This window comes from Electrona antarctica, assembly GCF_951216825.1.
Source record: "Electrona antarctica genome assembly, chromosome: 14".
NCBI lineage: Eukaryota > Metazoa > Chordata > Actinopteri > Myctophiformes > Myctophidae > Electrona > Electrona antarctica.
This window is the reverse complement of record NC_136795.1, coordinates 28,870,698-28,898,342: the sequence shown is the minus strand read 5'-3', so window position 1 is coordinate 28,898,342 and position 27,645 is coordinate 28,870,698. Positions and strand designations below refer to the sequence as shown.

The window sequence follows — 27,645 nt, the reverse complement described above, 5'->3', positions numbered from 1 at the left end:
TAAAAACTATTTTAATAAATAGGCCTGTTTATTTCAATTGGATTAGGCTATTTTAGGTAAGATTAAGATCCAATTTGTCATCATACTACTAGTATTTGTCTGAAATCTATACCCTTGGGCCTTTCCAATTATCTTGTTATAAAGACTGTTTCATGTTCCACACACCATTGTGTGTACAATCATGTTGTCTGCAATACAATTCACTTAACATTTAATAGAAGTAAAACACTAATAATTACACAGCTGTATTCACAAAAGTCACAACTTTATTGCACCTGTATAGCTAACTACATACATTTTGGTAAGAGCCACCAAACTCTCTTCAGAAAAGGCAATGCAAAATAGAACCATCAATCATTCATTCACACACACACACTTGTAAATACCTGCCTGTGTCAGTTTCTTTTATAAATCAACTTCACTGCCCATGAACGTGTTCTATGAAATTTCATTTCAGATTTCAATGAGTTGTCAGGACCTTTCTTACTGCACACGCACTAGGTTGACACAGGGCTGTATGTCTTGCATGAAAACAGACAGCTCTCAAACAAAACAAAACACATCTGCAGAGAAATTCTCAAGTTAACACCCACAGACTGCTCTGAATATTACTAGCACATTAAAGATTGGTTGTTTTCTTTAAATTATATTTATATATCATGTGAAATCCTAAAATTGTTATAGCCAATCCAAGGCAACATCTCTATAATGACAGGGAAATAGGTGGGCATATCTTTACAGCAATGGAAGTGAACAGAGGAAGCACAATGTGAACTGTACAGTCTTCTATAATGGCAAAGCATCTTGTATGACATTAATATCTCTATATACTGTATCTGTTCCCAGTTAAGTGGAAGGTGTTCCCGTGTTTTCCCTGCATCTGGATTACTTGTATAAAAAACAGTTTCTACCAGATAAAACTGTACATGGCGGAAAATAGTGACGCAGAGCAACTATGAAAAGCGATTAACTGTGTGACAGTGATCTGGGTGGGGGGATATGGTAAGAGATTGAGCTGGGATGGGGTATGACTGGGTTCCTGAGGCTCAGCCCAGTTCCTAGGTCACCAGCTTGACTGTCAGAAAATTGCATAGAGATAAAGACAGGGAAAAAAGAAGTTACTAGCATCTTGCAGCCTCAATCTAAACACAGTGCCTACGTAGTAATAACCCTTTTATTTCCATTCACCAGTAAATAGATTGTGGTAAGGCCTGTTATAGACAGAGGAAATCTGTCAGTGTTTAGACACAGGACTGGTGAGGTGAGCTACATGCACAGTAAACTCCTCAGTGTTCATTTAAACAGAGTGTAACAAATAGGTGGATTACTCAAATAAATCTTTCTGAATTTGCCTTCTGAAAATATTTTGACAGGGATACTCCATACAAGATTTGAGTAAAATATTTCATCATGGTCTTTTTTCCGTTTCTTTTTTCAAAATAGCCAACAAGCTTTAGCTTGATGTATAGGTTTAAAGTGGTAAAACCGATTCTGATGCTATATTCATTAGTTTTTGCTCTTGCAAAATCTGACAACACTGGAGGAGCTACTTAAAAGACCAGAGGCGGTTGCTAGGTCAACGACGACATTCATTAACTAGCAGTGAAAAGTGAAGATGACAATGAACCAAATGGGCCAGCTCCATTTGGACACCGTTAAATCTTAATTACTCAATTTAATGTTCACATAATACATCCGTATCCTTTCATCTGTAAACGCACATTGCACATACGGAAATCGAGTGAGTGAAGGATGCAACAAACTATTGTATCCAATTACTGTAGCATGAAATCAGTAAGTACAAACAGGAAAAAGCTTTAACCATTTCTACAATCTGTCTAACCGATTTTGTGACGTTGCCATGTTTAAAAACTAATTCCAAACCTGGAAATTATTCACTCTTCTCACAAAAAGTTTATAAAAATGTGTGTGGTATGTTCAGAAACTGCAGCAAAATAAAATTAAATAAAAAAGGTATAAAATAAAATAGGATAAAATAAAATAGATGTGTTAAAAAGTAAAATGATTGGGATCCTTGCAATTTGCTATACAGTAATGGGAGCTTTTAAATCACGTTTATTTTAAGGCCACTTCTCTGTAACTACCTAGCTTAGTAAAGCCCTCAAGTTGTCAAAAGCATAACAGTTTACCCTTTTGATTTTGAACAGGTTTCAATACAATACAGTATGCCAAGATGGCCAACAGTTAGTTACACTTACCATATTAACCCCTTCACACATATGCTATATTTTGCACCTAATTTTGATACAAGCTCAACATTTTCAATATAATCACCAAGGCTCAAAATATGTAAAAACAGAAAAGAAAATACAGAAAATCAATGTCAGGAGGAAAGCCATGGCTCTGTAAGTGACTCCATGCAGAAAGCAGCTTACATTATGTAATGTATTGTGATACATTTAATTTTGGATTAACCAGTTAAATCCTACATACTTTGTTGAGTGGTGTCCCCCAGAGGTCTAATACTAGGCCCCCTTTTTTCTCTCTATACCAAATCTCTTAAATTAGCTGATCTGCAGTACAAGCTCATGTTGATAGATTGGAGAGCTGCTATTTTTGTCGAATGTTTCCCCCCGGGATAGAGATGCTAGGGTTTGTGATGTTAAAAGGGGATGTGGGTGGTCACCTCCCTCGGCCCATAGGTAGTGAAGCCTCAAAGTGTGTCATGTTTGCATTGATGGAACAAATGACCTGAGCAGTGTGCCCCGTTGCTTTGGCCTCGTTTTTCATTCTGTAATTCAGCTCTGGATCGAACACAACAAGGCGGACAGAAAAAAAGGGTACAAAAGTAGGGTACATTGTTCTGGGTTCGTGTTCAGCGTCCCCACAGCAGTGGTCCAGGGCTGTCAACGACGGATCCCAAAAGCCCTCTTCCCTGTAGGTGTCACAGACCATTTCATCCGTCTGTCCTGGATCTTCTGGAAGATGTTGCTACCACTCCGCCACTTCTCTTTCTTATGGTTTTTCAGTTTTTTTACCTGTTCATCATTCACAAGTGGAAAACAATGGCGAGATGTAAATAAGATGGAAAGTCAAAGTTACCGATCACAAGGCACTGAACAGCAGAATGAACATAACCCAAAGACCATAACGGTGGTCCGATATGTTTTGCCCATCGACTACGACAAGTAAAAGGGAGAAATCGACCTGTGGCTTCCGATTGGTCTGTGGTGCGGTTTGGGGGAAAAAAGAATTATCACAACCGTGTGAAGTGAGGGGCGCTCGATCATAATACATCATCTCATTCCGGCCAATTAGAATTTGCGTCCTCACCTTCGTCTTCAATGTTTGCGTTTACAAAAAACACTCAAAGCTGGCCATTCATTATCAATGGCATTTAATGTTTGTGTTAGGACAATGTTTGTGTTTACACACACACACACCTTCAAAGCTGGACATAGGAGGGTCTAGCACCCCTCAAAACACCAGTTTGACATCGTATCAATGCGCACTGCACAGCTACTGCACTGCTGTTGCCACATATTCACTAAACTCTCCCCACAGGCGTCAGGTTTTTTGTACTACTGCTGCCTGCTGGCCAGACTGAGTAGCAAAGTGACAAAACAGATTCACGGAATGCAGCGATTCAGGCTGGAACCCAGGCTACCACGAAACTACTGAATTCAACCCATTTAGACCTATCCGGCATCTAAGGTAAAACAACATATACTGTAGGTTACACCTGGTCTAAATGGGTTACTGAAATCAATTACTACAAATACTGTAATGTTTGGCATGGCTTTTTCCTTACCTTTCCACTGTCAAATTCTTCATCCCACTCGTCAATCACAGTCTTATACTTGGCCTGGCGGGTATCTTGAATGGAATCTCTACTGATTGCAGAGGCATCTCCTTCCCACGTCAGGACTGGAAAAAAAAGCATGCAAATGACAACATCTGTATTAAATACATTTGAGTGCAGTCATACAAAGAGAAATGCTGCCATGAAACCTAGTAATGAATCGACCAAAGTTCTGACACTACATAGGCTAAGGCTTACTTTGGGCAACATTCAGGGAAGACTTTTGCAGTCGTCATATTGCCATGAACTGCACATCATTGGCACCCGCCATTCCCCTTCTAATTTTTCTGTTCTAAAATTATGATAGCATAAACATGCCCACATAGGTTTGACGCCGAGTGCAAATTGCCCTCGTTTTGCATACAATTGAAATGATTCAAATGGCAATGTATAAATAGTGGCTTTGCACCATATCATTTGTGTGCTAATGGATCTTTTCAAGGAGCTGGTGGCGAGGCATAATGGGCCTACCAAAAGCCTGAAAATGGACAATGGACCAATGAATGTATTAATTAAATGCTATTATAATAATTGAATTCACAAACGACACTGCTTTTTGCAATATAATAATTCGGTCCACACTCCTTTCCACAGGTGAAGTGTGTCCTGTGCATTTACCCATCCTTAGTACGCTTACTAGTACTATTACTATTAGAACGCTCAGGGAGCAGTTAGGGAACTTGCTCAGGGACACTTCAACACAGGGACCTTCTGATTCTCAGACTGCCTACTTGGGTATGGCCCCTCTGATGAGGACACTTCAACACAGGGACCTTCTGACTCTCAGACTGCCTACTTGGGTATGGCCCCTCTGATGAGGACACTTCAACACAGGGACCTTCTGATTCTCAGACTGCCTACTTGGGTATGGCCCCTCTGATGAGGCTCATTTACAAAGGAAGGGTCCTTTTTGGCAGAAAATGCATAGATATTACTCATCTTAAAAATATGCAAATAGCATTGAAGTACAGAAAAGCCATTGAAATTGGCAGTGCAGTTAGGGGTGCATTTCACCCTTTGAGAATTACACAGTTTCGTTCCATGTCATTTTTGCCGTTCAATCCTTTAGTGACTTCGCCCCTCAGTGTCAAGTTTTTACCTGTGGCTCCATAGGCCTTATCTGTAGCGTTCTTGAGCAGCTCCTCCACAACACCACTGCTCTTTTTCCCATCCCAAGCCATGGAGGCCGGGCGAGGAGGCGCATCTCCAGATTCATGGTGATCGGCAGCAGGTGCCTTGCAGCGCTTGTAGCCATCTTTCACCTGGCTGTCCCACTCTACTACTGTGACTGGAGAAAGAAAGCACTGTATGAGAGCACCAGCAAGCACAAGGTCACTAAAAGCATGCTATTCTCATAAGCTTACAGCTCCTGTTCTGTATATGATGCGGTGAAATTAATAATCAATCACGATGGTCCGATGAGGTTGAGAGGTTTGTGGAGTTTCCGAGAGTTGCTTTGATCCATACGGGTGTGAAACTGCAGGTTTGGGGTTGGCATGGCAACAAGGATAGTACATTGCATACTGCAGTATGCCTGCAGTTTGGATAGGGTACATAATGTACAGCACCTTTCCAAAACAATTTAATATAATTACCATAATTCTATTCAAAAAGTTGAACTTTCATAGATTATAGATTCAGTGCACACAACGTAAATGATTTCAATTATTTATTTGTTTATCTTTACACAATTTTGGCTTACAGCTCATAAAACCCACTAAAACAGAATTTAAAAAAATGAGAATACTGTGGAAAAAAAATTAACATTTACTCCTCAGTTTTTGCAGAGCATGAATGTTTTAATCTGAATGCCACATTAAGAAATTAGGATCACGTCGATCACGTCAAATCAATCAAAATATGGTACTTTCAAAACAGAAATGTCAATCTCCAATACTCCAATCCCTTTGCCTTCATCACTGCTTCGATACGCCGTGGCATTGAGGCAATCAGCGTGTGGCATTGCCTGGGAGTTATGGAAGCCCAGGTTTCCTTGATGCTTGCTATCAGCTCCTCTTTGTTTTTGGTCTGGTGCCCCTCATTTTCCTCTAGACAATACCCCATAGATTCTGGGTGCAATGTCCAGTGCAGGTGTTGTTCTTAAATCCAAGGTCAACGCAACAGTCTACCAGTGGTGAGTTTATTCCGTGAGTGGCCTCATTATATTATTAAGCCAACCCAGCTTATATTTTGTAACTTCATGTGTGTGTCGTTTATGTATAGATGATGGTGCTATTAAGAAGTTCACTCTGTCTATACAGTAAACTCTGTGTTATATAAGAACAGAAATCCTTTTATCAACCAATTACAGTATCTCAGGGATGTAGATATTAATAAAGGTAATTGGGGGTAAATGTGTGTTATACTATGGGGGATGCAAAGGGCATATTATGAGACATGGTGAATGGGACATAAAGGCAGGAAGTGTCAGATGACAGACAAAGAGGAAGAGGCGTGCTTTACACAGGGCATGAGGCAGGATGTACATGGTTCCTAGTTTCATTCAAGACACGATGTGATGGACAGGAGACATGGCGCGCTTGCGTGAGTGTTTATAATGCGTTATATGCAGGGCTCGACAGTGCGACTACTGTACGGTACTCGCATTTGCTACAAAAAAATAGCACCATGCGAGTTGTAAATTTCAATTTGTAGCACCGGTGAGACTACAGAATTTGACCATTCAATCGTGATAAAGACAAGGCTCTGACAGCAAGTGCACATTCTATAGTCGCAATTCTATACCTACATTTATATTTCTATAGTACGGCGGTGTCGTTCGCCAAAAAGAGCAGATATACAAGCTAACAACGTGTCGAGGCTCAATGTGGCGTTCATTTGAAGATCTGTCCCCTTTGCTCCCACCGCCCCGCCCCTCCATGTGTTGCTGCCCCCCCTTGCTGCTCGGTTATCTTCCCTGTCAGCAGCGGAGCGAACACAGCAGGATAGCATGATAGCACAGAGAGTTGCTTGGACCCCGACACGTTGAATGCACACTATGTACATAGTTATCATGTTTTTGAGATATCTCGATTGTCATCATTGTGTTGTGAATGAATGCATGGGACCCGAATGGAAACAAGACCGCAAGGTCTTTTTTCGGTGCTATCCTTTTGGATCAATGGGCTTTGACTGTACCATGTACTGTTTTGCATTTGTTATTGTCTAATAAAATAAATCAAAAATGCTAAAGTTATTTTGAAAGTTTAATGTTCAAACATCACTCGATATAACTTAACCAAACGTGGGTGAAACAGCGTGCGGCCGTGCACAGAAAGAGTGCACATGGAGTGGACGGATTCTACCAAAACAACCCTCGCTCAGCACCTCGCTTACAAAAGCATGTGCGCAGCGCAAATGATAATACGAATGACCGACTTGGATACATATTAGTCAGTGGCCTGCATAACGAGCGACGGAAAAAAGGCAAAGATCCCCCCACCACCTCCAGTCAAAGCCAAGGAGAATGTTACAATACTAATTCACCATCGAGTAGCCTGCGCCCTGCACCGAATCTCACATGATAGAACAGCAGGATAAAAACAGATAGAAAGTCTGTCTGTCCATCCATCCATACATGAGCAACATAAAATGAATTGATTATCTATCCATCCATCTATCTATCTGCATAAAAAACTAATAGTCTATCAGCATAAAAACAACCGGTATATAGATTATATAAAAACAAACAAATCCAGATGAATATCAATATTGTGATCATTTCTGAAAGATAGTGATATAATATTTTTCCATATTGCCCGCCCCTACCTCATATCACTTTATTAAAGAAAAATCACACCTGTGTGAAGTGAGGGGCACTCTTATCATACATCATGAATCATCTCATACTGGCCAATCAGAATGCCTGTTGCCTATGATTGGTTAGCTGATTTGCTCGCTTACATATGACGTACATTTTCCTTTTAATGTCAATGGCGTTTAATGTTTTGATGTTTAATTTATGTCATATTTAGCGGAATTTTGACCTCCGTTGATTGTCAATGGAAAATATTGAGACGTGTGGGGACTAAAGCTGTATATAGGAGGGGCTAGCGCCCCTCAAAAACACATTATTTGATAACTTTTCATCGTGCTCCTAAAATAATTTGTGTGCTACTAGATTTTTCAACTAGTAGCACACGTGCTATTTGGAAAAATGCTAAGCATCGAGCCCTGGTTATATGTACAGTTAAATGCTCTAAATACAGTCATAACGATACGCTTATGCAGTCGCTATATCTGTGAATTAATAGTATGTGTTTTGTGTTTCTTTGTGTTAAGAGTTTATTACCTAAGCGCCGCTATCTCTGAATAATCTTGTGCTAATGTTAGGCTAAAAGAACAATTAGCTGACGCTATTGAACTAAGTCTTAAACACGGGTCAGAACAAGGCAAATCAGGCTTTATACTGTACACAAGTTTAGTAGAAGTGTGTTTGTACGTGAATATTAGATAATAGTTAATAAAATGGCCAAAATCAAGTGATTGTTTGCGAGCATTACTACAACTTTGAGGAAGTGTGTGCTTGTGTAATATAACGGTGTGTGTTTAAATCACAAGTTACCATACCTGTCTGTTACACTCCTTTACGGAGGGTTGAATCAGTAAAGCGAAGATATGAAACAGCAAAGTTTAGTTATATCCGTACAACCAGAATGTTTTAGAGGACTTCATGATTCCTTCTGCTGAGGATGCAGATTTCATCTTCCAGCAGGACCTGGCCCTTGGCCATACCGCCAGAAGCACCACAACCTGGTTTGATGCCCATGCCATCACAGTGCTTGACTGGCCTGCCAACTCACCGGACCTAAACCCCATTGAGAATCTATGGGGTATTGTCAAGAGGAAAATGAGGGGCACCAGACCCAAAAACAAAGAAGAGCTGATTGCAATCATCAAGGAAAACTGAGTAAATGGTGACAGTATTCAATTTTTTTTAAATTCCGTGTGTGGGTTTTATGAGCTGGAAGCCATAATTGTGTAAAGATAAACAAATAAATAATTGAAATAATTTATGTTGTGTGCACTGAATCTATAATCTATGAAAGTTTAACTTTTTGAATGGAATTATGGAAATAAACCAACTTTTCCATGATATTCAAAATGTTAGGAAAGGTGCTGTATGTGCCGGAGTAGCAGCGTGTGCACATGGAACTCACCCGTAGCGTGCCTGCTTATGGAGTAGCAGCGTGTGCACATGGAACTCACCCGTAGCCTGCCTGTATGTGGCGGAGTAGCAGCGTGTGCACATGGAACTCACCCGTAGCGTGCTGTATGTGCCGGAGTAGCAGCGTGTGCACATGGAACTCACCCGTAGCGTGCCTGCTTATGGAGTAGCAGCGTGTGCACATGGAACTCACCCGTAGCGTGCCTGCTTATGGAGTAGCAGCGTGTGCACATGGAACTCACCCGTAGCGTGCCTGCTTATGGAGTAGCAGCGTGTGCACATGGAACTCACCCGTAGCGTGCCTGCTTATGGAGTAGCAGCGTGTGCACATGGAACTCACCCGTAGCGTGCCTGCTTATGCCGTCACTCTCTGTGGTGTTCTTGGTAGGACTGGGCTCTGTAGGTTCACGGTCATTGTTTTGACCATTGGAGATGTGCCTGCTTTCCTGACCCACGTCTGCATCCTCTTTTAGCCTCTTCTTTTTCTTCTTCACTTTCTTTTTCAACTCAATCACATCTCCAGACCTGCAGCCAGACACACACACAGTATAGCAGGGTATGAGACATTGTTATATAGGGAATTCAATCCTCATAAGGTTAAAGCCAAAGTGATATAACCCACCTTTCTGATACAGAGTGTTGTGTAACTGCATTCTGCAGATCCTCCACCAGTTGCATCTTTTTCCTCTTCTTTTTCTTCTTCAGCAGCAATGCAGAGTGCGGCCCCTTTTTCTGAGATGCATCACTCTGCACCGGAACCGACTGGGTACTCTGTGGCCGTACACCCTGCGGTTCCAGCAGAGCTGGCCGAGGCTCTCCTTTCGACTGCTCTGAATTTGCCTTGGAAACAGGCGTCAGGTTCCAGTGCCCACCTTGACACCAGTCTTCATCCTCCCGAGCTGCGGGCGATGGTAGGTGGGACTGCACACACTCCCTCTCCTTTGGCACACTCTCTTCTCTGTCATTCTCCTCCCTTTTTCTCTTCAGTTTCTTCTTCTTGCACTTCTTCAGGCTGACAAGTTCCGTGGGGTCTGCCTCCGTGGCAAGGGCTGTGGCTGGCTCAGTGTCGCCATCGACCTCAGAGTGGCGTCGCTTCTTTTTCTTCTTCTTCTTCCTCTTTTGGCCGGGCATTTGTTCTGATGGGCTGCCGAGGTCCGGTTTCTGGGGACTGGAAGACATGGGGCTCTTTGGAGAGGGACTGTGAAGCCCGTTGGTTTTGAGCGAAAGGCTGGTGTTTGGTTTCTGTGGTGTGGCGCTGGCGCTACGGGATAGTTTCTGAGGGCTCTGTTGTTTGAGGGGTCCATTTAAGACGACATGGGCTGCAGGTGACGACTGCACTTTGGGTGGATGAAATGGACCAGCTCTGCGAAAACAAAAAAATCACACCCGTGTGAACTGGGTGACCATAGCAACCATGCTCATTTTTTGGTACGAACAGACAGACAGACAAACTAACAAAGCCAGTTGTAGGAGTGGTTTACACCACTCAAAAAACCCACCATCGGTTATAAAGACTTATGTCAAAATCCCTTAGTTCAATGTGTTAAGTCAGTGTTTTTTCCCCGGTGTGTGCATTACCTACCTGTGTATGTGAGTGAGTGAGGCAGAGGCGAGGTGATGAGGATGATGCATGGGATCACTGGGAGGCTGGCATAGCAGATGGGGTGGAGCATCAGTGCTGCTCGGACTCCGGCTGCGACTGGCCTGCAGTTATCGACATAAATAAAAACTTGGTGGTCTAAAGAAAATACCCATGAATGTGACAAAACAAATAGGAAAAAAGGAAACAAAAGGGGCAAAATGAGGAAAAGGGACCCATTGAGAGAGGTGGCAGGAAATGACGGAAGGAAAACAAATAAGGGGGGAAAGGGGCATGGCAGAGAAGAATTAGAAATGGTTAGAAAAAAAGAAACTAAAAGTAAACGAAGACAAAGAAATACTAAACAACAAGCACTATAGGTGGTTCATTAGACAGGAACACAAGCGAAATCGGCACTCGTAATGAGTGCCGATTTCGCTTGTGCATATTGTGGTTAATTTAAGCCAGTCATATGGAGCCATGATCCTACCTATAGAAATCAATGGTCATATCAGGCGATTAGCAGTGTGGGTGCAGGGAAACAGGGAACCAAGACAAGGAAAGTGGCACAGTAGTCGCTGTGGAATCATGGGAACCATGTTCACCTTCTTGGCCGACAGGGCGAGTTTCTTGGCGGGTGGGGGTGACATGGTGCTGGCGGATTCGGACGTGATGTTGCCAAGCACCGGGGGTTTTAGCTTGACCGTCTTCTGCTCGTCTGTGCCCTGAATGCGATCCATGCTCTTGGCTGGAGAAGCCAGGCCATTGGAGACTTTCTTAGGAGTAGAGGGAGTCTCGCCAACCGGAGCACTTTTAGGCCCAATAGAATCCTGGCCAAAAAAAATAAACAGGCCATCGTTACCTTCCAAACATGCCCTTTCATATGTGCAAAATAAATTGTGTGGCTATGTGCAAAAAAAATGTTTGTGTTTGCATTACCTTGGAGTCTGTAGTGTCAGCTGAGGAAGAGTCTGACAGAGACTTGGCTGAGGTAGATGTTGCCATGCCCCTTCCCTCGCTGCTGTGCCGTTTGTCCCCCTCAGACCTGCCCACGCCGTTGGAGGGTGCCGGGGTGCTGCAGCGTGACTGTGCCTGGCTCTGGGGAAAGGGCTTCTTCAGCTTCTTGAAAGGCTCGTCGATCATTGTCGGCCCGCTTGGCAGCTTAGGGGGGCCGTGGGAAGAGGAGGTCCCATTGGAAAGTTTGGGCTGCGCCTGGGAGACTACACCATTCCTTGAAATTGCCAGACCCAAACCGCCGTCCATGGATTGGATTTTACGCAGCTGAGCAGGCTCAAGTTTCTGTGGAGATAAAATACATATTAAAGTAAATGTCATTTAAGGTGAATGGAAAAAGTATAGTTGTTAAACAAAATACACTTTGTTTAAAGGATCATACTGGTGTCAATACACATCATATACTGTATCGTACATACAACGCGATGTAGACAAATGGCTGTGTCAGTTACATACCTTTCTGATTTGTGGGGAAGACAAAGGCCCATTCAAGTTGGCCTTCTTTATCTGTTCAGATGAAATACTGTTCTTCCCAGGATGCATCATTCCCTGCTTGGAAGGCAGCCCATCCACATTTTTCTTGGTATCTGGGATCCTTTAAAAAAAACACAAATGTTGTTATTAAAGATGTCCCGATACCATTTTTTCATTCCCGATCCGATTCCACAACTTGCATATAGGCCGATCAGATCAGACCAGAGAATAATACTAATAATAATAAATAAATAAACACTCGTATTTTGAAGTCCACCGACCAGAAGTCAAGGGTTGACATTCGTCTAACTTGACACATATGCTATGCTAAGCTTTGTCTGTTCAGCTGCATTCCTCACGTTGGTCAGGGACTAGAGTAGGAACTGCGGCACATGCGACAAAAGTCAGCAGGTGTTTTCTTTTTATATATAGATCGTAGAGTTTTGCAATGTTTTTTTCTACTGGGAAATTATGCTTGAATGAGCTTTTTGAGCCACTGACTGCATGTTGAGTGTGCGTGTGTGTGAGAGAGAGAGAGAGAGAAGGGGAGACGGAGGGCTGGTTGTTTAGACAGATATCTCATGTGTTTATAGCCAACTAGCTATATCTCATGTTGTGTTTATAGCTGCACGTTTGGGCAACTCGAAAGCAAACTCCACATGCCCAAACGTTTTATTTACCCGTCATAGTGTCAACCCCTTACCCGTGTATTGGATCGGAGGTTAGACTGGCATTTTCGCCGATTCCGATATGACATATCGGTAGGGATGGAGCTTGTTAATTTTTATTGATAACGATCACCTTATCGAGCAGGCTTATCGAGCCGGGTCCTTATCGAGCCCACTATCGAGCATTTGCTATTATTTTGTGGAAAGACAGGAGACAATTCATTCTGAACATAACCTTATTTTTATTATTGGCCAGTTTGAGTGTTTGTATGCCAATAAACAGTTCTAAGGTGCACACACACACACACACACACATTCTATTTTAATAATCTTCTCTTTATTTGAACCAACCAAGACATCCCTTTGCACTACATTTTACCAGGGTCTTATACAGTACCTTTCTAACAGTCAGAGGGAACTGTTAAATGTGTACCGTCACTTTAAAAGCGTAATGTATACATCATTGTACGGCGGTGTCGTGCACCAAAAATAGCCAATCTACAAGCTCACAGTGTCTGGTTGCACCGAGCTATGAGCTTGTAGCTCTGCCTTTTCGGCAACGCTAGACTGAGAAGTTGCACATTGAATACGTGACGTCATGTATTATGTGAGACTATTCAATCGATCCGCGGGAGATACAGTATTATAACTATGGCAGGGAGATTTGAGTTTCCAAAACTTATTATGAATTGGATTAATAACTTATGGCAACGTCCAAGCACGGTAAGCACAACATGCCTTGGGTGGAAGAGCAGGATGGTTGTTCCGCTGCAGCAGCTGAGGCTCCCGTGTTGTTTCGACTCGGTGCAGACATGCAAAGGTATCGCATTTTGGTTTAATACAATGCATTATGGACAGATGTCTATGCATTGTCGAAATGCTCCCTTTCGTGCATGCAACAACTGTGGTCTTCTTCTTTTTTTAATGTTACCAAACTTTTCACCGGTTCCATCATACTTCCATGGCAAACGATGACGAACCACGCAACCACCCATCGCGTCCCAGCCCCCTTTATAGCGAGCGGCCATGACGTCAGCCGCTGCAGCTATACCCGATAACAGGCTCGACAAGCCAAACGCTTATTGATACTCGGGTCTCGATAAATGCCGAATCGGGTTTGTAATGGACCCGATTTTTGGGCTCCATCCCTACATATCGGGCAGTGTTCTGATACTGGTATCGGTATATCTCTAGTGTTTATATACTGAAATGTCCTTGAGCAATGACTTGTCACTTCTTGTAATACGGTCACAGCTTACCTCAGGTAGAAAAGGACATAGGCCTGCTGGTTCAGCACCACTTTGATATTACTGGAGTGCGCCATTGAATCATTCATCTGGTACCACTGTCCATTGCTTGCCTATGAGGAGAAAGAAACATATAATATGGTTTCAGAGAACTTTGTGTTTTGAAAACAGTACTTACTTAGACCTATATATTACTATATACACACACACACACACAGCAACATCTCAATGAATTAGAATATTGTGTAAAAGTTCATTTTTTCCCCTAATATAATTCAAAAAGTGAAACTTTCATATATTCTCAATTCATTGTGAATAAAGTGAAGTATTTAAAACCTTTTTTGTTTTAATCTTGATTACGGCATACAGCTCATGAAAACCAAAAAAGTCCTATCTCAACAAATTAGAATATATATTTTTTTAAACGAGAAATGTCGACCATCTGAACAGTATATTAATGTATGCAGTTAACACGCCGAGCGGCTTAAACTGAGTACTCCGTCCTATCAAATAGTAACGCCCAGCGCTCAAGACAGAGATTAATAAAAGGACGGAGATTTATTGATATCAAAACCGATCGCATCGCTCCACAGGCTGGGAGCGTCTGTTGGGCAATATTCGATGCCATTTCCGGTTGGGACATCATCGAAAATGTTCCCCCCCATTTTAGCCGATCAGATCGAAAATCTTAAAACGTGAATAACTCTTGATCTAAATCATTCCGTCCAATTTTAAGCAAAGATTATGTTTTAGACGGCCCATCACGGTCCTGTTGCTAGTCGCGTTAGAATTAATCATACCTCCGTTGTTGTCGATCGCCTCGGGAGTGTTTTGGCTACATCAAGCTACTTCAGCTACATCCGGGATAGCACCTGGTGCGTCGCTAAATGTGCTCTGTTGCTGTAAATCACTGGGCGCTCCGATTTAATGGTCCTAAATACGCCCAGGCGTTTAACGTGTTAATACTTGGTCTGGGCTACTTTTGAACAAATTATTTCATCAATGGGGCATGGCAGCCTTTGTCACTGTTGAGGTGTTATGGAAGCCCAGGTTTGCTTTGATAACAGCCGTAAATGCATTTGTATTGTTGAGTCTCATGTCTCACACCTTCCTCTTGACAATACAACCTAGATTCTCTGTGGGGTTCAGGTCAGGCCAGTTCGCTGGTCACAGTAATACCATGGTCAGTACACCAGTTACTAGTACTTTTGGCACTGTGGGCAGGTGCCAAATCGAGCTGGAAAGGAAAATTAGCATCTCCATGAAGCTTGTAAACATACTGAAGCACAATGTACTCTAAAAAGATGGCTGTGTTGAAACCATTGTTAAGTTTTCACTGTCAGTCTCAACACAACCATCTATTATGATATTTTACAGCACTGTGTTCCGTACATTGACAAGCTTTATGTTGATGCGGATCTTCCTTTTCAGGCAGCACTTGGCACCTGCCCGCAGAGCCAAAACTACTAGTGGTGTACTGACCAGCCAACTGACCTGACCCTCACAGAGAATCTAGGTTGTATTGTCAAGAGGAAGGTGTGAGACATAAGATTGAACAATACAAATGCATTTACGGTTGTTATCAAAGCAAACCTGGGCTTCCATAACACCTCAACAGTGCCACAGGTTGATCACCTCAATGCCACGCCCCATTGATGAAATCATTTGTTCAAAAGTAGCCCAGACCAAGTAATAACTGCATACATTAATATACTTTTCAGATGGTCGACATTTCTTGTTTAAAAAAAAAATCGTTTGTTGATAGGACTTTGATTTTCATGAGCTGTATGCCATAATCATCAAGATTAAAACAAAAAAGGTTTTAAATACTTTATGCACAATGAATTGAGAATATATGAAAGTTTCACTTTTTGAATGATATTACGGAAACTTTTACACAATATTCTAATTCATTGAGATGGAGCTGTACTTTATCGACCAGTGAACTACAAGGGTCTTTCCTTAGCCTACAAATGTTCTCCCTCTACACAAAATCTCTTTGCCGAAAACAGCCAATCTACAAGCTTACACAACGCATCACATTGTGAGCTAGTAGATCTAGTAGGGAAAAATAATAAAAACATTAACGTGCAACATTTCATTACCTTGACATAACAATAATAGTGACCAGCATGACAACTGTAGCCAGAGTGCACCAGAACAGCATAAAGGCCATACATAACAGGATCGCCCGAGTTCTGTGACATGTAGGGGCGAATATTCAGGAATTCTGGGTAGCCAACCTCCTGGGGGACACAAACGCACAGAGACACACAGACACACAGACACACAGACACACACACACACACACACACACACAGTAAAAATAAATATATGGGAAGTGCTGGGAAGCACTGACATTGAACTGAAGCAGCGTTTTCAAAAGCACCAGGCTTCGATAGCATTTTGTTTACCTTGGTTATTTTCCCCCCACTGAAGTTGGCGAACCTCTTGAGAGACAGGGTCAGTACGTTAGACGTTCGATGGATTGTGAAGCGCTTAGTGGCCGGCACTTTCTTCTTGCACCTGGAAAATAGAGAGAAAAGAATGATGTCTCAATGAAAGACGCTTGCAATTTGTTTTGCTCTTCTGTCCACAGGGGTCGATAATTTTTTTTTAAAAAGTCATTATACAGGGCCTATTGATCTTTCTTGATAATGTTAAGATTTGTGTAGGCCATTGGTTCTCAAAGTGGGGTCTGGGGACCCCCAAGGGTCCTTGAGGGGGTTCCAGGGGTCGCCCAGCAAAATGGTTAATGTAGCATCACAATCGGAATCATTTTATCACTTTATCCATGTATACGTTGGCTATTCAAAAATAGCAGACCTACAAGGTTACTTCATGCCACGCTGTGAGCTTGTATATCTGCATTTTTTTTTAAAGGTCACTTACTTGGCACACATGTAGGCGTTCTCTCCACTCAAAACGTCTGGCTTAACAAACAGCTCCAAGGCTCGCACGATGTTTGCTGCTTGCTGGAAGACAGGAGGCGGTAAGGAGAGCTAATCAATATAACTGAACTTAGTTGAGAAAGTAAACCATTACCATGCATATCATGCATTTTTATTCAAACATACCCGAATCTCAACAGCAATGTCCAGGTACGGATCATATGTGTCCGACACACTTTTGCAAATCGAACACTTGACTGAAAGGAGAAAATGCATTTAGTCAGGTAATATTATCAGAATAATGTCATTTCTTACCAAGACTTTCCTTCACCAATGTGTTTGTAAAGGTGTCTACTAACATATCCCACATTGGTTTCTATTCAACCACCCTAGGATAATTTTTGACAGCTGCTGAAAGTTTGGGTACCATTATAAACAATATAAGACAAAATGTTCTAAATTTTATTATAATTACTTTAAGTAGCATGCGATGTATCCTATGTAAAACTAGGGGATTTTCATGATTCTGAATCCATTCCAAGCATTAGTTTTGCACAAAAAACACTCCTTGAACTGGCAACCGCAAGGTTGCCAGTTCAAACCCGGGCTCCCCCAGAGTTACTGTCGAAGTGTCCTTGAGCAAGACACTGAACCCCTAATTGCTCCCGATGTGCTAGTTGGTGCCTTGCATGGTTTCCGCTGCCATCGGTGTATGAATGTGTGTGTGAATGGGTGAATGTAATGCACAATCTCTGTAAAGCGCCTTGGATAAAGGCGCTATATAAATGCACCATTTTAAATGTGCTGAGGAGTGTTTTTCGTGCAAAACTAATGCTTGGAATGGATTCAGAATCATGAAAACCCCCTAGTTTGACATGTCCCATGCTACTTAAAGCATAATGAAATTTAGAACATTTTGCCTTATATTGGTTACCCCAACTTTCAGCAGCTGTCAAAAATTCCCCTAGGGTGGTTGAATAGAAACCAATGTGGGATATGTTAGTAGACACCCTTACAAACACATTGGTGAAGAAACTTCTTGGTAAGAAATGTATTCCCAGATTTAATTAATATCCCCTGACTAATTGGTGTTATTACTCTTAATGCACCAAAGCAATACCAGGTGATAGTTACAATTGTTAATGAACCAAGATTTAAGATGATTCAAAATATATACATTTTTACTCTATTACATAAATTAATCTGTTACACCATGTGACAAATCAAAACTACAGAGAACTTCAAGTAACTGATAGCACTGGACAAATGCATAATATCCTAAAATCCTATAATAATGACATTTTCTTTAAGTGCAGACTTCTAGAAACAATTACTTTTATGTTCCTACCTCGTGACCTCAGGTACCCTCCAAAGATTTGGTGGACCATTGTAGTGGCCTGGGTCTGCCTGTCAAGCCTAAAAGAAAGAAACTTGCATGCTAAACAATATTCAAACAAAACGCTGATTGTGCTGCAATTGGATAATCACGCAGGGAAAAGGATCTTACTTGGGATAACCATTTAAACAGGCCTTCTGCATAGCATCAATGGTGTACCGCAAAAACTCATGGGCATCCTCTTGACTCCCAAAGCGAAAATGTCTGGCAATTTCTGTTAAATAAAAAAATAAAATAAATAAAGATTGCATGTTAGACCCTCTGAGACCCTTGATTCCAACTCCTAACAAGAAAACTGGAAATTGTGAGCTGGCATAAGTATAACGTAATCACCACTATCGCTGCACATCCACCACATAATATCCCAGAGTAGTTAATGAATCACTGCAGAGTGGGAAAGAGGAAATGACAGTGTGACTGAGGGACCAAAATGAAGCCAACTTGGGAGATTTATAAGAAAAACAAGTTAATTAGCCCCGCGTCTTGATACTGTAGAATTGTGAGGGGATATGAATGTTTCTGTGCTAAGGCTGAGCCTTGTCCTCACAGTCTGCAGTCACAAGGAGACAGAGGGCATTGAACGAGGGAGGGAGGGAGGGAGCGGGCGTAAGGGAGAAAACAAAGGAGGAGGAGAGATCATTGCTGCAGTACATGAGGAGCGAGGCAGGAGGGAGGAACGCAAAGTGCTGGACTGTGGGGTAGTTTCCCGTGAGATTGCAGACAGAGTGGTACTTCTTTGTCACGGTCCAGCTTGCAAACCTCATCCACATTTGTTCCGCACCCGTTCGTTAGTTCACAGGCTGCAGCCTCACAGGGGTCACTTCAGCCACTATAGCCCCGTCACTGGGACACCTTTATAATAGCCAATGTTGCATCATCATGCTCAATTCTGCCGGAGTAGCCTCTGGCACCCTTTAGTGTCACTCATCAATGGAAGGTTTCTCCACTCTACGGTTTGAGGGTTGTCTATAACTTAAATGCAAACTTCCCAGGCACAATTTTGGCATTTAGGAGACACCATCTTATCCAGTGCGATTTGCAAAGTGCTGGGTTAGTGTAAGCATCATGAATCCCAGCAAACCAACAGGGAATAAGTGATGGAGGAATTTAAATGCTACAAACTAACTAGGATAAGAAGTAAACGTACATATACAGTCAACAGAGGAGTTAAGCATAAACAGTAGAGGGCATGGTGGCAGTCTTACTTTTCAGGTCTCTGATGAAAGAGACTGGCTTGATGGCGTTGCCTGTGTTGGCGAAGGCTTGAATGATGTGGTTCTGCATTATACAGATCATACAGAAGCCTGACTGGTGACCTGGAAGATTGAACACAAAGCCATAAAAGATTAGAGACCAAGTGAGTCAGAGGTTAAAATGTGAAGAATTCCACACAGCATCCAGGAATCATATACTCACAGGCACGGCTGTGCTCCTTTGAGAGTAGGTAGTTGGCAAGCGGCGGGGTGTAAGTGAGACACTGCACAGTTGAGTTAAGGAAGCAAGTGTTTCCCAGGTTGTGGAGACCCGCTCCTACCCTGTACACGCGTTCCCATTTCAGGGTAAGTTTGTTCCCTTGAAAGAGCAGTTTCTGTGGGGCAGGGATGCCATCGCTCTGGCCCCCGTTCAGATTATCTGAAACTGAAAGATATATAGTTAGTACATTTAGCAGCTGGGTGAAGTTCTGAAACAACAGCCAGCCATCAAAAAAAATATTTAAAATAAGGCAATCGTATTAAAATGGCAACTTGAAAAGGTTTCTCTAAAACGCAGACTATCACTGTCCACTGCTTTGTGTGAAATGCTTTCTTACCTTGTCTCTTTATCTGGGCTGGCTCTGTGGTTCTCTGTCCAGTGGCCCCCTCATTCCTGGGATTGAGGAGGAAATACTTGGTTTTCAGGCCATCTAGTTGATAGGAAAACCCCTTGGTGGCAGGCTCAAACTCGATCTTCTGCAAGAGGACCTTCTTGGCAGAGGAGGCCAACAGCTTGTTGAGGTCGCTCTCATCACCGGTGTCCTTGCGCCCAGGTTTCAGGGCCTCCTTTAGTTTATCCACTATTGGCATCGTTGGAACATCACTGTGGAAAACAGATTCCATGTCAGGGCTAGGGGTCAAACAAATCATAGACAATCTATTTAAACCGATTGACAGACAGGTCGCAATTATCAGACTATGCCAATCGATCTCAACCAGGACCGTACATAGAACTTCTTCCGACACCGTTTGAGCACCTAGCGTTACTTGCAAAGCCTGCTTAAGAGATGGGATTTCCCTTTCCAGCAACCTCCGAAATGAGGTGCGCTGGGTGGATTGAATACGAACTGAATCTGTTGACTAGCCAGATGTGCCTTAATCTCAGGCTAAAGGGTCGTAAATGTTTCCTCTTTGTTATAGACCTGGTCTGGCTGTGCGGCAGGAGATAACTCGGAAGATACAGCCGCCCTGTGCAAAACTTGAAGATCTCTCACAAGATATGGCAGACGGTGAAAATTAGAGTTCTCAATAGAGCGTTGCAGTCCCGCCCCCTACCAGGGCCCAGGAAATGATTCTCTGTTCATTTTCCTCATAGACATTTCAAAAAGTATTTATTTAAAGACCTTTTAAACCTCGTACAAAGCCAACTCTTGTCGTGACAAATCTTGACAACACATTTTTTTGGGCCGAACAAATAATTAGAAAGAAGAAAAAAAAAAACTTTGTTGTTTTTCTTCTTTGTAATTATTAGTTTTGTCCAAAATATTGTGTTTGTCATGAGTTGTCACGACTCGAGTTGGCTTTGTACGCGGCGTAACAGTCTTTAAATAAATATTTTTTGAAATGTCTATGGGAAAAATACATTGGGAATCATTTCCTGGGCCTGGCGTCGTCATGAAAGGGGGCGAGACTGCGACGCACGGAAATTAAGGCCCAGCCCTACCTGGGCCCTCATCAAACCCTGTATATTCAATACACTGCCCCCACTGCCACCCTTTAAAGATCTCCATATATGGAGCTGACCTGTTTTGACATTCCATATCTTGATCTGACCTCATCACACCCTGTAAAGTTAAGCTCCATATATGGCCAGTGCATGCGACCTCGTCCTTTAGGCGAGGAGGCGTCTTACTGGTATTATACAGATATTTGAAGAGCACTAAGCACATCTGAGGAGCTACAGTAGCAGACTCTTGGCAGCTGTTCCTACAGTTACGCAAGACAATAGGCCGCAGGCAAACTGTTAGAAATTAAGTGTGTGTGTATCTGAAACTAAGCAATTAAGACATACAGTATAAGATAGAAGAAGCAGCTGCTATTACTGTAAGGTCGGTCCCTATATTATTACTGCCATCTGCGTCTGACAACTGTCAAGACAAATGAATGCCAGTTCTCCCATTAGACTTAATGTCCACACATTTCTTAATCAGCAGGACACTTATTTGTGGAGGCCTTTTACTGCTCCTATACAGTATGCCTGGCTGGTACAGCCCCCCCTGGCTGAAAAGACTACTATCTGTTGAGACAACATTCTGTTCTATCATGACAATGTTCCTGCTGCTGCTGCTATCGGAGTGGTGAGTGAATGATTTCTCATGTGTCATTTATTGCAAACATTAACGAGTAGGAAAGCTGTGTAACAAGGAACATGTTACCCATGAAGTGAGCATAGAATAACATTGTTTGATCTAGGCTGAACCCTTGCAGCATATGGTCCCCTAGAAATCCTAAATACCCAGCTAGAATATATTATCTGGTGCTATAAAGCCATTTTGGTTGTAGACGCTGAAACTAACTAACTTACTACAGTGCATTTCTGTCCAGTCCTCTGAAAAATGCGACCAGGTCATAGTTAAAATAGGACAGAGAATGCTATTTGTATGCAATACACTACGTCGCTCCGTGGCGACATGCGTATCAATGAAACAGCAATGTGTAGCTCTGTATTAAAATGTGCAATACAAATAAATATTAATTGTATTCAATGTCTTGGAATTAATGTCTTACCTACTAGATATACATATCGTTTCCCAGGTGTTCTGGGTGTTTTTTTTAGGGTCAAGAATCAGATCACACAAAACCTTGATTTACCTGGCTCTAGTTTTTATTTTCACATTCCATTCCAGAAAAGCCACAAAGATGTAAATTGGTACATAATATACAGTTAAGCACTGAACAGAGACCATAAGTATGAATCTCACCAGAGTGGGCAGTGATATGAGGAGAGGGCTGATCATGCTTTACATGCACAAGGTCACGCTAACCTTCATGTGTGCTGCTGATAGTGATACAATTAAGCATGATGACAAAGCCCAGGCTCCCTTGACTGCAGAATGGTGGACATAGCAGGCATATTCGGTTTATACGGCAGACTATTCAAATAGATTACCCTGCCTTTTTAAAGAACGTTAGACAGTGTTTTTCCTCGCACTTTAACTACCATCCATAGTACAACATGTACAGTAGTATACATCTGCTATGCTCACGCACCTTTATCTCTTATCTCAGGTACCATGTGTAAATAATTTGTTTGTTCTCTTTGATTGATTTCTCTTCCCATTTGCCCACCTCCTTCTTCCCTCTCTTTTTGAGGGGCACTAGCCCCTCCTATACACAGGTTTAATGTTTGTCTTTGGTTCAATGTTTGTTTTGTAAACGCCATTGACAATGAAGGGGAAATGTACATCATAATGTGCCTCATTACGTCATATTGTCTCTTTATTGTTAATGGCGTTTAATGTTTTTCACATCACAATTACATCACCTAATAAACATGAGTTAGAATTTAATATATTAGCGCCCCTCACTTCACACAGGTGTGATTTTTTCCTGTGGAAATAAAACAAACTTTTCCACTCACTTTTTTACTACCGATGTTGTGTGATGTGGCAATAAAGCCAATCCTACGGTACAAGATTTGGGCTAGACCAAGCAGCAGATGTGATAGATGGTACACATAGACAAAGTAAAATGTGCACCATGTGAGGGAAATCCTGGGATGAGTGGGGTCTCTTCTCATGGCCATTGACTTGGCTTAAGTTACAGTACTTGGCTGTAATCGCCTGTTTTCATAAGAATTGTGGAAGACGATAAGTGGCAAATACTTCAAACCCACTGGGTGGTCTGAAGGAAGCCAAACTAAAATACGTTTTACTCTCATGTACCTGTACACAAGATGCAACAATAAAGCACAACCTTGAACCTTGGTCAGATTTAAAGAAAATATGTTTTAATGGCATACTGTGTAACAACAGTCTTGAAACAGCGATTCGCCGAATTCAGTTTAAAAAAAAGTTGCACTCCAAAATGAATGCTAATTTTGCTGAAGGATACTAGCACGACAAGGATATATGGAAATTCATTAAAGGATGTTGTCAGAAACTGTATACATTAACTTAACTTTAATACAACACATTTCCACCAATAAGTACATTGTAGATTGTTGTGTGCGACTGTGCGTAGGCTATATGCTGTTGGAAGACTATTTTGTCTGACTCTTCAAGTCCCACATTTCCATTGGACAGTCAGACAATCCACCAGTGTACGTTCACACACACACACACTTAAAAGAGGACCAACTATGTCAGAGCCAAGACTTGCCAAGACTTTTCAACAAAAGAGTCTAGAAGTAGCAGCCCCCAGAGGGTGTGCTGTTCATGGCAATGCAACCCTCTAAATTTGGAGTTATCTAGTGTTCAAGTGGACATTGGGATCCTCTAGCGGAGACTCAGGAGGCCATAGGGTCAGTCAAAGACCTGTACAATTCATCCCTCTAAGGACCATGAACAGCAAATTAAGCAGTCGAACCACTGAACCAGTCTTTTTTTGCACCTGGGACCAGTGTTGGACAGACACTGCTATCCTCAGGGCCCTGCCGCCAGCGGGGCTAAACTGTCCATCTTCAGTGGGGGGAAATTGCAAGTTCATTAGGTCCTCCTATTCGTTGTGTTCATATCAATGTGGGCAATACTGAGCTTAAATAAAATAGTGATGAATTCTGTGGAGTGGTTATGCATAATGTTAATATGCAAGAGAAGACCTTTCTTCTTTCATATCAGCAAAGTAAGTCAGCTATTTATTTATTTTTTACAAGAATTGCTGACATGACCTGAAATTTTCAGATTATATAAAGACATTTCAGCTAAGCTACCATACAATATGATAAGCAGCTGTAATAAGCTAGGACCTAAAGTCCTAGCTTATTACAGCTACAGCTGTAATAAGTAAGCAGCATCATAGCGGTTTAGTACCAACATCTTCACCAGGAAAAAAAAAACTCAAGGAGCAGCTAAACTGATTCCAGAGAAAAGAGAAGCGCTCACGCCTTACAAACCTCAAACCGTTATGAGAGAATATGTTATATCACACTCATTGGTAGACCAAGCATTGCATTTGATTTACTTTAAAGGGACACTATCTTTCTTGCTGCTGATGATGTGCCCTTCAGCTCATTCTCATTGAATTTTTTTTTCTTTTCATTTTTTTTTTACTTTTCTTTTCTGACAGAAATTTCCCCGGTACGTCTGTTTTGGCCTTTCTTTGTGTTCCTACAATTCCCATGATGCATTTCATGGGCAAGCAATGTCCTCACAAACACATGGCCATAATTCAATCAACCAGATTCCTATTCTCTGATGTCTGTGAACACAACAAACAAGGACAACGTTTCACAATGTCACACTAACTAACATTAAGGATTGTAGTAGTTCACCACAGTGATATCATTGAAGTAGAATGTTTTATGACTGCAATAGAACATTCATTAGCCTAATAGTAGCCTTGGATTTAGTAGCATTTTAAATAATCAATATTGACATACATATACTGTATATCATAGATAGTAGAGTAGATACGAAAATAAAAGTCAGACTTGAATACATCCGATAGTCTTGATCCAAGGCTAGCCAAATAGCATTACAGCAAATAGACATAATGTAAAAGGTGTACTCTGTAGGGTCAATCAAGTACAAGTGACAGCTCAAGTTCAGACAGGCCACAGGGGGCTGCCCCAGACAACAATAGCCTCATTGGCCTACTGTACATTTAATTGTACCTCTGTCAGCAAACAAGGAATTGATAATGGACACAATAATGGCTTATCCTTATCCATAAAGTCATCAATCTTCTGATGACAATTCCAGTCGACTTTATACATTCTTAGAAGACATGACTTACCATACTCAAAATCTGTGTGGCTTGGCTTTCTAACTAAAATGTATTAGTGGAATAGCTGCTGCAATACACTATGGAAAAGGGCCGTGTTAAATACAGGTGTTAAATTCTCTTAACTGAACGAAGCCACGTGGCATGAGCTTTATTAGTATGCGTCGGCATATACTGTATCACCATATGTTGACTGTAATATATTTGGTTGGTTATTTTATATGCCTGGATTTAACACACAACTCCACCATGAGTCGAATCTGTTGCTGTAGGTATCCGCACCGTGTTTTAATACTATCACAGACATTTATGTTTACGTATGTAGAAAGGAGAAGTAAAGAACAATCTCCCAGCTTTCAAACAACGCTAACTACAATCCATACCCTAGGCTTAAAACATTAATATATTATGATTATTCCAGACAACGTTTAGCTCAGCTTGGGGTCACCAAAGAATGCCATGTTTTCCCCAAACCAACCAAATGTTCCCCCATGCGGTGTGTGCAGCCATGCAGCCGCCAAACTGTGGACTGGACCCTGTGCTGCTCTGCTGGGCCGGGGACTGGAGTGCAGTCATCACTGACGACAGTTGTGTGGCAGGCAGCTAGCTATGTTGCTAACGACACCAGCAGGCAAGAGCAAGACAACACGAACATCTGACAACTAAAGATAAACACGCATCACATAGTATCAAAAAACGCGATGTCGGCCTTTATCGCTCGTTCGATAATAACGATAATATCGTGACGTCGCTTTTTAAAACATCTGCTGTCGCAACAAGGTCCCCATAGCTGTTCTCTGACGTTAGCGATTATTTAGCCCCAGCGTGCTAACGTGGCGATAGCCTGCCCTGCCCTGGCTGCAATGAGGGCTAACGCCTCGTTTTTAGCCCACTGTTCACCGTCAACATGTTCATCTATTGAGCATAAAACGACACAATCCTCTCACCTTGGCTTCAAATGGTCCAAAGAGAATCAGTGTGTAATAATAAAGACGCCTGGTAGAATCCTTGCTCTCGTCGCTTCTTTTTCGCCCATGCTGCATTATGAGAGGGCGTATACGGCGGCGGGTGACGGACAACGAGTCCGCCAATCAAAACGGCGGATGGTTTCTTTGACGCACGCGAGCGACCAATCAATCGACGGTCGGGTTTTTTTCTTTTTATTAATGCCTGCTGCGTTTATACTTTGGTCGCGCGGTGTCGCGCGCCGAAAATAGCCGATCTACAAGCTCACAAGGCGTCGCTCTGCGAAGCGATGTGAGCTTGTAGATCGGCTATTTTTGTGTGCGTGCGCGCGCGACACCGGCGCGCGACTAAAGTATAACTGACCCGCTGTTGTCAGTGGCAAACAACACGTGACTTTCGGGTATTTCTGCGTGATGATACTAACTGTACATGATACAGTCTCGTTTATTTATGCTTGGTAGACCGTAGTACGACGGCGTCGCTCGCCGTAAATAACACACGCGTGCACACACACACACACACACACACACACACACACACACACACACACACATCATATCTCAGTCATAACATAACAACAACAACAAACGACTGTCATATGGATATCCGGGTCGTATTCGTAATCAGTGGCTAGTGGCTACAGACACGGACACCTCGGATGCTCTTTAACACATTTATTACCTGATTTATCCCCCCCCCCCCCCCCCTCTGCTTGAATTACAACCATACAGTATCTAATTTTAACCTTGGATCAACAATAATAAGGCGGTCCTCATTCATATAATATGACAGTTATGTTATGTATCAGGGCTAATTCTGAATTCTTTATGTAATTATTTCGTATCAGGGCTATTCTGAATTCTTTATGTGGAATTATTTATCTAGAGTTTAATAGAACGCGTTTATAGCGTCATAGAATAACTCGAGGTAGTCTATATCTAAGGTTCTGGTCTAGTCTACAGCTTTTCTATGACGTTCTAAACGCGAATCAACGAAACACTTTCGTAATCAAAGCACCTTCATTCAAAGAAAGAATGAATAATAAACGATGGATTATGTCACTAAAATATAATCTCGTTTTCAAACGAGATGATACATCACTCCTGTGAAGTTGTGACTGACAATAACCAAGACAACCTCAAATCATAAAAACAACATTAACTTTTGAATGCTGTAATTATTGCCCACCCATAAGCATGTTTATTATGTCATAACAAGTTATGCTTTTTATTATCACATAATAATTAGGCTACACAGGGATAGCTCTGCTATAGCTTACCATTG

At 42.0% G+C, this 27,645-nt stretch overlaps 1 protein-coding gene across 1 annotated transcript; it reads right to left on the bottom strand.

Moving 5' to 3' along the window:
• Positions 1–246: 246 nt before the first annotated feature.
• Positions 247–26,513, bottom strand: usp36 (ubiquitin specific peptidase 36). The gene is made up of 20 exons (XM_079519994.1): positions 26,343–26,513; positions 20,070–20,335; positions 19,676–19,897; positions 19,465–19,575; positions 18,371–18,473; positions 18,212–18,279; positions 17,050–17,120; positions 16,865–16,947; positions 16,387–16,498; positions 16,078–16,218; positions 13,985–14,085; positions 12,040–12,178; positions 11,509–11,868; positions 11,175–11,399; positions 10,573–10,694; positions 9,613–10,353; positions 9,331–9,515; positions 4,923–5,111; positions 3,773–3,888; positions 247–2,999 (listed from the first exon to the last, which is right to left on the bottom strand). Exons 2-20 carry the CDS (start codon positions 20,320–20,322, stop codon positions 2,868–2,870), a joined length of 3,474 nt encoding a protein of 1,157 aa, XP_079376120.1. The 5' UTR covers positions 20,323–20,335; positions 26,343–26,513; the 3' UTR covers positions 247–2,867.
• Between the last annotated feature and the right edge of the window lie 1,132 nt (positions 26,514–27,645).

Bases quoted from the DNA above. Each gene is read 5' to 3' on its own strand.
- usp36 (XM_079519994.1), bottom strand. From the start codon at position 20,322: ATGCCAATAGTGGATAAACTAAAGGAGGCCCTGAAACCTGGGCGCAAG. The intron at 18,280-18,370 runs GTAAGATCCTTT...TCTTTCTTTTAG, and splicing joins TGTTTAAATGGTTATCCCAA to GCTTGACAGGCAGACCCAGG. The intron at 17,121-18,211 runs GTAGGAACATAA...TTCTCCTTTCAG, and splicing joins AGGGTACCTGAGGTCACGAG to TCAAGTGTTCGATTTGCAAA.